At 46.0% G+C, this 13,438-nt stretch overlaps 1 protein-coding gene across 1 annotated transcript in view; it reads left to right on the forward strand.

The window, feature by feature from the left end:
* The first annotated feature begins 953 nt into the window (after positions 1–953).
* The window catches only part of tert (telomerase reverse transcriptase), a 60,443-nt gene continuing 47,958 nt past the window's right edge, over positions 954–13,438 (forward strand). The window contains exons 1-4 of the mRNA XM_043719416.1: positions 954–1,255; positions 3,353–5,660; positions 6,616–6,811; positions 10,596–10,785. Coding sequence (XP_043575351.1) covers positions 1,037–1,255; positions 3,353–5,660; positions 6,616–6,811; positions 10,596–10,785 — 2,913 coding nt within the window. The 5' untranslated portion in view covers positions 954–1,036. The remainder of the gene's footprint in view (positions 1,256–3,352; positions 5,661–6,615; positions 6,812–10,595; positions 10,786–13,438) is intronic.

The raw sequence follows: 13,438 nt of genomic DNA on the forward strand, positions 1-13,438 counted from the left end.
GCCCCCACCCCCTCTCTGGCCTATCACCCTCACCCTCACCTCCTTCCACCTATCGTATTCCCAGTGCCCCTCCCCCCTACCTTTTATCTCAGCCCACTTGGCACACCAGCCTCATTCCTGAAGAAGGGATTATGCCCGAAATGTCGATTCTCCTGCTGCTCGGATGCTGCCTGGCCTGCTGTGTTTTTCCAGCACCACACTTTTCAACTCTGGTCTCCAGCACCTGCAGAACTCACTTTCTCCTAGGACATATTAATTGGATACTTAAGAAGGGATATGGGACACTTCCCTGTATCAGTTGAGATATAGATAATAAGAGTATAGAGTCTTATGTTGGAGCCGTACAGAATTTTATTTAGACAATAGCTGGAGTACTGTGTCAGCACACTATAGAAAGGATGTGTTTGCACTGGAGGGGATGCATAGGAGATTCACAAGGATGTTGCCTGGGATCGAGTGCGTTAGCTATGAAGAGACGCTGGATTGGCATGGGCTGTTCTCTTTGAAGCAGAGAAAGTTGGGGACAGGTGAAGGGGGGGAACACGATAGAAGTGTATAAAGTTACGAGGGACAAGGACAGGGTGAATAGAAAGCAGCTGTTCCCTTCAGTTAAAAGGTCAGTAATGGGGGTAGGGAGTGTGCAATTTTAAGGGAAGGCAGGAGGTTTGGAGGGTACTTGAGGGAGAGACAAATCACCCAGAGGGTGGTGAGAAATGTGAAGGCAGTACCTGGGAGGGTGGTGGAAGAGTATGACCTCACAGGCTTTTGGACGAGCATTTGAAACGTCATAACATTAAGGGCTAGGGGACTGTGTGCTGGGAGGTGGGACTGGTGCAGACTTGAGGTCTTTTTATTTTGGCAGCACGGATTGGATGGGCCAAAGGGGTCTCTCCTCTGCGCTGTGTGTTTCTGGGGGTCCAGTGAGAGGGTGGGCGGGGAATGAATGCTGTTGGTCGGGGCGGAGGGAAGGAGAGAGAGAGAGAGGAGGGAAGTGCGAGTGTGGGTCGCTGAGCGAGAGAGAGAGAGAGAGCGAGCAATGAATGAGAGCAGGCTGTTCGGCCTATTGGCCTCCGTCTATCCCTCCGTGCGTTCCCTGCAGCAGTTCATCGAGGGGATCAGCGCAGCGGCAGGTGTGACCCCACCAGCTCTGATGGAAACCAGCGACACCGGGCACTACCGGCGCTTCATCTCCCAGCTCATCGTCTGCGTCCCCGGGGAAGCGAAGGCTGTGTGCCGGCCGCTCACGTTTCAGCAGGTACTGGGGGCTGGAGGAACACCTTAAACCAGCCCTCCCCAGCAACAGTAATGCGGCCTCCCAGAGTCTTATACTGCTTTATGTACTGTACAGGGGCACGTTTGAGAATTAACAACAGCCCTGTATAAACCCAGAGGGAGACTAGGGCTAGTTCAAACTCCCCACCTTGGACCTTCCCCACCCCCTCCTGCTGGGATTGCCTGAAAATTTAGCGCCGGATTCTTGCAGCGCGGAATATTACGGCTAAATGCCATTTCGAAGACGCCACCCTCACGTTTTCTAAGACGTAGGGGATCACTGTTTGGCGGGATTTAATGTTTGTATTGTTTTCCCTTTCCCTATGTCCCTGGGCAGCACATTATTAACCACTTTTCAGCTCGATATTTCCCCCAGACCCACAGGTTAGACTGACATTCAGTCCCAGTTGAGCAGAAATCTCCACCAGTTTAAGCGTTGGGTCAGCAAAAAAACATTCTTCAAACTCCCCATTGCGATCTCTGTTCTCCAATCACCAACTGTACTCAAAGAGTCATAGAGATGTACAGCATGGAAACAGACCCTTCGGTCCAACCCGTCCATGCCGACTAGATATCCCAACCCAATCTTGTCCCACCTGCCAGCACCCGGCCCATATCCCTCCAAACCCTTCCTATTCATATACCCATCCAAATACCTTTTAAATGTTGCAATTGTACCTCCACCACTTCCTCTGACAGTTCATTCCATACACGCACCACCCTCTGTGTGAAAAAGTTGCCCCTTAGATGTCTTTTATATCTTTCCCCTCTCACCCTAAACCCTATGCCCTCTAGTTCTGGACACTCCCACCCCAGGGAAGAGACTTTTTCTATTTATCCTATCCATTGCCCTCATAATTTTATAAACCTCTATTATGTCACCAATGCTGGAGAAACTCAGCCGCTCTGCCTTTATCTTAGACACTGGCTGAAATAGGGTTAAAGCTACAAAAGCAAAATCGTGCAGATGCTGGAAATCTGAAATAGAAATTGCTAAAGAAACTCAGCCGGTCTGGCAGCTGCTGTGGATAGAGAGAACCAGTTAACGTTGCGAGTGCAGTTTGACTCTTTGGAATTCAATGCTTTGACAAGAGTCATTCTGGAGTCGAAACATTAACCCTGCTTTTCTCTCCTTAGCTGCTGCCAGATCTGCTGAGTTTTTTCCAGCACCTGCAGTATTTTGCTTTTGTAGCTTTATCCCTATTAAGGCGACTGTCTGATGCTGTTGAAGTCTTGGGTCCATATTTGACCCCAGGATGAGCTTTCTTGCATATCCTTCAGTAAAGCTGGTATTTCCACTTTGCCCATCCCTGCCCCGTGTCTCTGCTGTTCTTGCTGCTGAGACCTCTCATCCATGCCATTGTTACGTACCCTCCTGACCACTCTTGCCTGGTCTCCCACATTCTATGTTCAGTAAACTTCAGGTGGTCCAAACTTTGCTGCATGAACTAACACATACCGACTATGACTCACACACCACCTCCAGCCTAGGTGACCTACATTTGCTTCTGATTAAACAACACAACCCTTCTGCAGGATGATTGAGCAGAAAATGATGGCAGCACAGTGGCTCACTGCTGTCTCGCAGCACCAGGGACCCGGGTTCAATTCCAGCCTCGGGCGACTGCCTGTGTGTAGTTTGCACATTCTCTCCGTGTCTGCGTGGGTTTCCTCTGGGTGCTCCAGTTTTCTCCCACAATCCAAAGATGTGCAGATTTGGTGAATTGGCCATGCTAAATTGCCCATAGTCAGAAGTAAATATAGGGTAGGGGAATGGGTCTGGGTGGGTTATTCTTCGGAGGGTTTGTATGGACTTGTTGGACTGAAAGTATCAGAAGCTTCTGGTTTCAGTCTCAAGCCTGGACTTGTTGATGATGGAAAATGCGTTTACCGTGTGGGCAAACAAGTTGATGGCCAACGGGAAATTTGATCAGGATAAGAAATGTGCATTGATATTTTTGATCTGTCTCACAATTTTCTGTAAAATTATCAGAGATTTCCATGAGGTAGTGATACACTGGTGACTCCTTTGTTATAATTCCTACCTGATTTTTGTTTTCTTTCTCGGGTTCCTTTTCAGCTATCTGCACAGAGTGATGTGGTTTTGCGAGTAATTCAGAGGATTTGTGACAAGAGAAAAAGGAATGTGCTAAGCTTTGGCTACGCATGTGTAAATGAATCAAGCTTCATCCCTATTCGATCAGCCCCCAACATCTGTAGTTACCAACCCAATCCCACCACAGTTACCATCAAGAACAGCATCCTGTGGAAAACACTGCTCAGCCGAATTGGAGATGATGTCATGATGTATCTGTTGGAGCATTGCTCCCTGTTTATGCTGGTTCCACCAAGCTGCTGCTTTCAGTTGTGCGGAGTTCCCATCTATAGCCTCACTGCAAGTGGCACTAAACTCCCTTCTACCTGGCTGAGACAGAACCCAGCCAAACACTGGTGCAATATTTCATTAAAGTGTGTCCAAAAGAAAGTCCAATTTTATAAAGGGATCCTGTCAAAGGGCAGGAAACAGAAGGAGAGATTAGCAGGAGCCGCCAATGGAACAATAGCTGCTGTATCTAGCAGGCAGATACATCAAGGAACCCGAAGTGTTCCTGAGAGAAAACCCACCAAGAGGCCTAGACTCGAAGGTGTTGTCAGCAGGTGGCCATCAAAGGTCACTGCGGATGTAAAGTCGCTGAAAAGATGTCGGAGTGATGATGACGCTGTGCCTCCTGCAAAGAGGTCAAAGGACAGGCAGCCGTCAGGGTGGGTGATAGGTGCAGCAGTTCATTCAACAGAAGATCTGGAAAGTAAGTCAAATAAACCTTCAGAAATAACTGAGCAATCTAGCATGCCAACTGATCGACCAAGTAATGGAGCCTGTGAATGGAAAGGAAAAGGTAGTAACATCGATAAATGTGAACCCAAAGGTCTCCAATACAGCGCACGTGTGAGCACAGGGGAGGAAAGCCCTGGGGTAGGCTACAAAACACAAGGTTCAGCTGCCAAAGGAGCCAAAGTGATTGAAGAAGGAGGAATTGAAAGCAATAGGACTGGATACTTCATGTGCAATGAAGCGATTATTTCTTCTGTTGATCCTGTTGTGGCTCAAAGAGAAAATTCAGAGCAGACAAGGCCACAGGCTAAAAACGCAATGGGAGGACATGATTCTGAGAGGACTGTTAATAACCCAACAGTTGCAGATACTGGAGAACAACAAAAGAGTAAGGAGGTAGACCAAGTTAGAATCAGAGACTCTAATCAAGGTGGCAGATTCACAGCTAGAATTGTAAGCAATATGCAAATTGGTAAATCTACTTTTGGAAAGAACATTGATGCACTCAGACAGTGTGAAGGAACAGATAGTCTCTTCCCAAGCCCTCTATATGCTAGACAACCATCGCAAACCTCTACAAATGCCAAACCGACGAAGAATAGAAGAAAATGGGCTACAACTTATATTGAAAGAGGAAATATAATGTATTGCACTAATCGCAGGGAATGTTTGCCAAACGCATTTATACTAAATCAATTACAGGGGTTCAGCACAGGCAGTCAAAGGCTGGTGAAATCTATCTTCTTGAACAGTGATACATTTGCGAAGAAGGAAATACAGGTGCAGCCTAACAGTTACTGGAGAAAGAAGAGATTTCCAAAGCGCTACTGGCAAATGAGAGACATTTTCTTTAGATTGCTGGAGAATCATAAGAAGTGCCCTTATCTGCAGCTGTTGACAAGAAATTGCTTTGTGAATGTCCGGAAAAGAAGAAAGATCTTTGGTGCTTCACGTGTTGTGAGAAACATTGGCTCAAATTCTTTTCCCATCAGAAAGGTGGATTGCAGTAGTCATGATGTAGAGTCAAAAGCTAATGGTCCTATTGGTGAAACCATTCACCCAACTCCAAAACAGGGTCAGTTATTGAGTAAGAATGTAAAGGATCATAATTCAATGAGAACAGATCCTCGTGGACATGGTTCTGCTGTTGAAAGCAACTTGGAGGAGCGAGCGGACCCTTTGAGATCTTTGCAACATCCTGACCTATGGTCTCAGACAAGTCATCTACCTGAAGCTGTAGCAATGAAACATGAAGCAAACAGCAAGGTCACTGTGTCTATAGACTCTGACCGGATTGAAGGTTCTCCTAGCTCGGACATAGACTTGCTGCATTTGCTGAAGCAGCACAGCAGTCCACTTCAGGTCCACCGATTTGTGAGAGAATGTCTGCTCAGGGTCGTGCCAGATGAACTGTGGGGCTCCAACCACAACAAATGCAGGTTCCTGAAGAACGTGAAGAAGTTTATTTCCTTGGGGAGGTTTGACAAATTCTCTTGCAGTGAGCTAATGTGGAAGATGAGGGTGAATGATTGTACATGGCTTCGGCTAACCAAAGGTAATCCATAACTCAACAGTAGTAGACTCGCCAACTTTAAGGGCATTTAAATGGTCATTGGATAGGCATAAGGATGAAACTGGAATAGTGCAGGTTAGACAGGCTTCAGATTGGTTTCACAGGTTGGTGCAACATCGAGGGCCGAAGGGCCTGTACTGCACTGTATTGTTCTATGTTCTATTAATTAAACTATTTGGGGTGGAATGGTGGCTCAGTGGTTAGCGCTGCTGCCTCACAGTGCCAGGGACTCTGGTTTGATTCCAGCCTCAGGTGACTGTGTAGAGTTTGCACATTTTCCCCGTGTCTGCATGGGTTTCCTCCAGGTGTTCCAGTTTACCCCCACAGTCTGACGATGGGTAAGGTAGGTGGATTGGCCATGCTAATTGCCTATAGTGACCAGGGATGTGCAGGATTAGCCATGGGAAATGCAGGATTACAGGGATGGGGTAAGTCTGGTTGGGATGCTCTTCAGAGGGTCGGTGTGGACTTGATGGATCGAATAGCCTGCTTCCACGTGAGGGATTCTATGATTAATTGTCTCATAATGTCATCTAGAACTAACCAGTTTCATTTCTCACAACTAATGTGTTGCTGAAGGCCATTAAGTTCGTTAGGTTAAGCCTACGATCAGTTTTTCAATCTTTGCATGTCAGCGAGAGGTGCTGTTGTACCATGCACTGTCGCAGTTGGAGCATGAGTAGACTCTTACCTTTCTGGAGCTGCTGCTTTGTAAATTAGTGGTAATAAACACTTGAAACAATCTTTACAATGTCACAAGCACCCATCGATCCTAATTCCTTTTGGAGAAGATCTTAAACTCAATTAAATTTGTGTGATCCAAACTGACAGCCTGAATGTGCCTGATTATTGTAGATGTAAGTCTAGTGCCCGTTCATGTTTGCACTTGTTTAACCCAACTTTCTTTTATATCTAAAGGAGTTCTTTTGTCTTCCAGTGCCGCACTTTGTTCCTGCATCAGAGCACCAGCTGCGTGAAGAAATCCTGGCAAAGTTTCTTGTTTGGTTAATGGGCACCTATGTGGTACAACTGCTCAAGTCTTTCTTCTACATCACAGAGACAACGTTCATGAAAAACATGCTTTTCTACTACAGAAAATGTGTCTGGAATGAGGTGCAGAGGATTGGTATCCGGTAAGGATTAAGCTGTCATATCACTATAACCTGAACCATTCTGGCTCTCAAACTCACTCACAGTTTAAGAACCTTTCTGTGTCAGGGATCCTGTGATGTTGAGACCTGTGTGTGAGAATGTGTAGCTGTGTGCGAGACTGTGGCTGTATCTGACTGTGTCTGTGGGTGAGTTAGTGTGTTTGTATTACTGTATGTGTCTGTGTGACTGTGTGCATGTTTGTGTGGGTGTGTGTGAGACTGCGTTTGTGTGTGTGTGTGATTGTCTTTCTGTGGTAGTCAAGCAGAAGGTGTAATTCCCATTGGAAGGTTAGAGGACAGAAGGAGAGCAAGAACGTAAAGATTTCCTAATGTGTCACATTAATACAGAATCTATGCAGATGTTTCATTTTTGTTAGTGGAGTCATAGATGGACAGCATTAAGAAGGAGTAAGAATAGACCATTTTGTCCCCCAAGCGTGCTCTGCTGTTTTGTGAGATCATGGCTGTAATCTCAAATCTGCATTCTCAGCTACCCCTCTAAACTGCACACTGGCCCCTATAATTTCACACTATAATTGCACACTATAATTTCATTCGGAATTTACATATTTCCACCTTAAAATTGTTCAAAGACTCTGCTTCCACCACCCCTTCAGGTAGAACGTTAGCAAGGTTAGATCACATGGAATACAGGGAGAACTAGCCATTTGGATATAGAACTGGCTCAAAGGGAGAAGACAAGAGGGTGGTGGTGGAGGGTTGTTTTTCAGACTGGAGGCCTGTGACCAGTGGAGAGCCACAAGGACCAGTGCTGGGTCCACTGCTTTTGGTTATTTATAAACATGATTTGGATGTGAATATAGAAGGTATGGTTAGTAAGTTTGCAGATTAAACCAAAACTGGAGGTGTAGTGGACAGCGAAGAAGGTCACCTCAGATTACAATGAGATCTTGGTCAGATGGACCAATGGGCTGAGGAGTGGCAGATGGAGTTTAATTTAGATAAATGTAAGGTGCTGCATTTTGGAAAGGCAAACCAGGGCAGGATTTATACATTTAATGGTAAGGTCCTGGGGAGTGTTGCTGAACAAAGAGACCTTGGAGTGCAGGTTCATAGCTCCTGAAAGTGAAGTCTCGGGTAGATAGGATAGTGAAGAAGGCGTTTAGAATACTTTCCTTTATTGGTCAGAGCATTGAGCATAGGAGTTGGGAGGTCATGTTGTGGCTGTACAGAACATTGATTATGCCACTTTTGGAATATTGTGTGCAATTCTGGTCTCATTCCTATAGGAAGGATATTAAAGAAAACTTGGAAGGGTTCAGAAAAGATTTACAAGGATGTTGGCAAAGTTGGAGAGTTTGAGTTGTAGGGAGAGGGTGAATAGTCAGAGGCTCAGGGGTGACCTTTTGAGGTTTATAAAACCGTGAGGGGCAGGGGTAGAGTAAATTGACAAGGTCTTTTCCCTGGGTTGGGAACTCCAGAACTAGAGGGCAGAGGTTTAGAGTGAGAGGGGCAAGATTTAAAAGTGACCTAAGGGGCAACTTTTTCATGCAAAGGGTGTTGTGTGCATGGAATGAATTGCCAGAGGAAGTGGTGGAGGCTGGTTCAAATACAATGTTTAAAAGGCATCTGGATGGGTATATGAATAGGAAGGGTTTGGAGGGATATGGGCCAAGTGCTGGTAAATGGGATGAGATTAATTTCGCATATCTAGTCAGCATGGATGAGTTGGACTGAAGGGTCTGTTTCTATGCTGTACATCTTTATGACTCTATGACTCACCCCACTTTGAGGGGGAAAAGAATCCATCTCATCTCTGTGTTAAATGGTGATCTGTAATTTTCACAGAATAGTTAGTTCCCCTAGTTCTTGATTCTCCCGAAAGAGGAAAAAACATCCTGTCCACATCTACTCCATCAAGACACCTCTGGACGTTATGTGTTTCAATAAAGTGATCCTTTACTCTTCTAATCTCCACCAGATACAATCCTAAACAGTTCAGCCTTTCCTCAAATGACAAATGACACCTATTCTCTGGTGTAACTCTGGTAAACTTTCTCTGAATTGCTTCAAACCTGTATAGGTTCTTCCTTGATTAATGTATTTTTAAAAAAGTATTATGAATGAACAAATCACAGAGCTGAGTTTCACAGGGAAATCTGCAAAATGTTATTTTTCCCAAGCTAACCATCTCCTTCAGGAGATTCATATATTGACTAAAGGCTATGATGAGTTATATTACACCTTTTTACATAATGAAAGGCCTCATATTATTTATGTTTAAAGTTATTCTTTTAAGGTAAACAAAACATTTAGTCCATTGACAAAGAAGATTTCAAACAAACTAAAACTTAAGAGGTTTGAAATAAAATAATGATTAAAGATACAAGTGGAATTGATCTGTTTGTGGAGAAATGATTGAGGAATTCAAACTACAGGAGAGCATGTAGAAGGATAATGTGGAAAGAAATAATAAATTTTCTTCACACATTGTGTATTTGAAGAATGATTAAAGACAGGAGATTTCTCAGAGATGAAGAGTGTGAAGGAGTTCAGTATGACTTGAGTCCACTGTTCTGAGATTTATAAAATCATGAGGGTCATGGATAAGGTGAATAGCCAAAGTCTTTTTTTTTCCCCCCAAGGCAGGACAGTGCAAAGCTAGGAGGCATAGGTTTAAGGTGAGAGGGGAAAGATTTACAAGAAGAACTGATATAACTGCGGATGCTGTAAATCAGAAAGAGAAGTAGAAATTACTGGAAAAGCTCAGCAGGTCTTGCACCATCTGTGGAGAGAAATCAGAGTTAACGTTTCTAGTTGAGTGACACTTCCTCAGATTTGAAAGGGACCCCAGGGGTAACTTTTCACACGGATGTGCATGGAAGCTGGTACAATTACAACATATAAAAGTCATCTGGATGGATATGTGAATAGAAAGGGTTTAGAGGGATATGGGCCAAGTGCTGACAAATGGGACTAGGTCCGATTGGAATGTCTGGTCGGTGATTTGGGTAATTTAACCGAAGGGTCTGTTTTTGTGCTGTATGATTCAATCCCCAGTAATTCTGTTTCTCTGTCCACAGACGCTGCTACACCTTCTGAGTTTCTCCAGCATTTTCAGTTTTTATTCCAAAATAGCAGGGTTCTGGCGGGAAAAAAAACTCAAAATGAAAAGTTTGCTTAATTGCGTTTAACATTATTCCTTAAGTCAGGGTGCTTTTATGTTGCAAATTTAGCTGTTAAATGTAGTTTAAAACGTGATTTATAAAATTCCCTGGGATTCTGGAAGACTTGGTGGTAATGTCAGAGGTTAAGTCATCTAGAGGTCCTTACCAAAATTTAGGTTCAAATCCCACCATGGGGTAGTTTAAATTCAAAACATAGATGTCTCAGTAACACTAAGTAACTATCACGGCTTGACGTAAAAACTCATCTGGTTCACGAAAGCCCTTTTTCTGCCATCTTTACCTGGTCTGGCCTCCATGTGACTCCAGACTCTCAGCTATGCTCTGAAATGACTGAACAAGAAATTCAGTTTAAGGTCAGCTAGGGATGGGCAACAAATGCTATCCTTACCAATGATGCCCGTGCCCATATCCCATGAAAGAATAAATTGAAAAAAATGTAAGAAGAAGACATGAGAAATATTCAGCGAGTTGGCTGGCATTGGGGAAAGAGAATCCGTGTTAATATTTCAGGTTTGCAACCTTTCGTCAAATCCTTTATTTTTGTGCTATCTACTATTTTAATATGATATTGTAAATGGGAGGTGATAAAGGAGTTTTTGTTTTGAAAACTAACACAGGAACCACCTCTCAAAAGTACAGCTGCAACCAATCTTGAACAAAGAACTGGAACGGAAACAGCAGCAAAAAGCCTTACCACCCCCTGCCAGTTTACGGTTTATTCCGAAGAGAAACGGATTACGGCCGATAGTGAGGATGCGGAACGTGGCTGCGCCACAATTCCCCAGGAAAGCGAGCAGCTTCCGGAAGGTTAGTAACCTTTTGTGTGGACCATGCTGCGGATAAACCTGGAATACCTCTGCCCTGACAGTGATTTTTGTAAACGCTCGCTCTTGGTTTAGTGACACTTTATTTCCCTTGAGGTCCAATGGTTTCGAGTTCAAACCCCAGTGCATACAACCTAAGCTGAGACGTTGGTGCAGGACTGAGGGAGTCCTGCATTGCTGGAGGTGCCGAGACTCAGCTGAGGCCCCGTCTGCCTCCTTGCTCAGTGTCACAGCTCTTATTTGAAACAAGACCGGGAAAGTTCTTGCCAGTCCACTAGCCATTGTTTGTCCCTCACACAAAGTGTCTAAAGCAGGCCCAAGGGTCATGACCACATCAATGGACCCTGCTGTGCACAAATCTTGGCTCTTGCATTTCCCACAGTGACTACATTTTGGAAGCACTTTATACTTGCTGTAAGGCACTGCAGGATGTCCTCAGGCCATGCTCCATTGGTTGGCACGAGCTGAAGCCACCCATCTCGAAACCTGCTTTCAGCTCAATGATAGCAAGATGTCTTTTTTTTAAAATCATTTGCTGATTTCTTTGTGCATTTCCTTTGCAGTTTCTTCTGCCTTATGGCCCTGCAAACTTCCCCTGAATCCAGGCTCCAATCCAACCGATTCTCCTGATCCAGTCCCTTCATCCCACTGATATCGGGGAAGAATTGGGGATTGTGGTCAAGATTAGAGTGGTGCACAGCGGGTCAGGCAGTATCCGAGAAGCAGGAACATCGACGTTTCGGACAAAAGCCCTTCATCAGGAATGAGGCTAGGAACGTTGGGGGTGGTGAGATAAATGGGAGGGGGTGTGGGGCTGGAGGTAAGGTAGCTGAGAGTGCAGTTGGTGGATGGAGGTGGTGGTAAAGGTGATAGGTCGGAGGGGAGGGTGGAGAGGATAGGTGGGAAGGAAGATTGACAGATGGGACAGGTCATGAAGATGGTGCTGAGCTGGAAAGTTGCAACTGGGGTAAGGTGGGGGCAGGGGAAATGAGGAAACTGGTGAAATCCATATTGATGCCATGGGGTTGGAGGGTCCCGAGGTGGAAGGTGAAGTGTTCTTCCTCCAGGCATCGGGTGGTAAGGGAGTGGCAATGGAGGAGGCCCAGGGCCTGCATGTCCTTGGCAGAGTGGGAGGGGGAATTGAAATGTTCAGCTATGGGGCAGTGGACTTGATTGGTGTGGGTGTCCCGGAGATATTCTCTGAAGCACTCTGCAAGTAGGCATCCACTCTCCCAGGCATCCAGATTGGGGATTGTGGAGGAGTGGGCCAGGCCTGGGCATGGCTAAGGCAGGCCTGTCTCTGGTGTTGGCCCCTATTGGAATCACATACTGAAAGGGAAATGGAGGTAAATCATTTGTTTTATCAGGAAAGAGTGTTTGAGCTCCTGGCATGTGGGCAGGGAGAGGGTAACAGGGCAGTTGTTGCCTGTTTTATCAGGTTGAATTGACTGGAACTGTTGGCTCTGCCACCATTCACTGAATCCCTGCCCCTGGCCTAGAGAAGGGCTTTGCCAAAATCCTCCTCATTGGGGCCTCCAGCCTGTGGTTGAAGAGCCTCCAGCAGAGCCTACAATGTCTGCCCACAGGCCCAGTGGTCATGATCTCCCCCTGCAAGCCGAGTCCAAGAACCGAGAGCAGCATCAACCTTTATCCCTGGCCCTCTTCGACTCTTGACAACGGAGAAGGATTATGGAGCGTTCTGTTCAAATGTGGCTACCCACTGGGGCTCTGTCGTTCTGCCCCTGCTGCCTGACAGTAGGCAGTCTACAATGGTCACCAACAGTTCCACCACAGACCAACTCCTTTTACAAACCGGACTCAAACAGCCTGTATGCTCACATCGATACACCTCACTGTAACCTTTCACCTCTTTCCCATGTAGCTTCCCTCTGGAATGGAGTGAACCTACAGGATGGGCCTGTTCTTCCTGCACTGTTACCAGCAGGGGGCGCCTCGTCCACAACCAAGATCAGGCAAACCTCTGGCATTGAGCTGCAGTCCCCACCCCAGGACTGAGCGCCAAACCATCACTGCCATGCTCACAGAGGCATCATGCAGTGTGTGTGTGCCCTCGGCTGCACATCCACCATTCACAGGGCCCCCAAGAGTGTGCTCCCATTGCACCACGCTGGGCCATGACCTACAGTGAGCCACTGAATGGGGTGGATCCAATCTCTCACTTTGGGAGCATCCTTGTCAGTGAAATTCAGCATCAGACAACCCCCCCCGCGCGCACACACACACACACACACACACGCACGTATACACAGATACATATGCACAGATGTACACACACAAACACGCTCATGCACATACATGCACGTGCACACACATATAGACAGGCATGCATATATGTGTGTGCACGCGCACATACACACAGTGCCAACCCTTTGCTCATCCAAGGAGCAAAAAAATCCTGCAAATCCTCCGACAGGGTGGTCATTGTTTCCAGGGTTAGTGTCCTCAGGCCAACACCCAGCACTGAGGCATTGTTCGCAGCCCAATCATCTCTCCTGGAGGTTCACATCATCATCCACATGCCTGACACGAGACTTACAGAGCGAGCTGTCTCCTCCTAGCTTCGTCACAGCAAACCGTTACCAAGAGGGGGCGCTTGTGGAACCTTATTGAGAAAA

The sequence above is a fragment of the Chiloscyllium plagiosum genome, chromosome 29, assembly GCF_004010195.1.
Source record: "Chiloscyllium plagiosum isolate BGI_BamShark_2017 chromosome 29, ASM401019v2, whole genome shotgun sequence".
NCBI lineage: Eukaryota > Metazoa > Chordata > Chondrichthyes > Orectolobiformes > Hemiscylliidae > Chiloscyllium > Chiloscyllium plagiosum.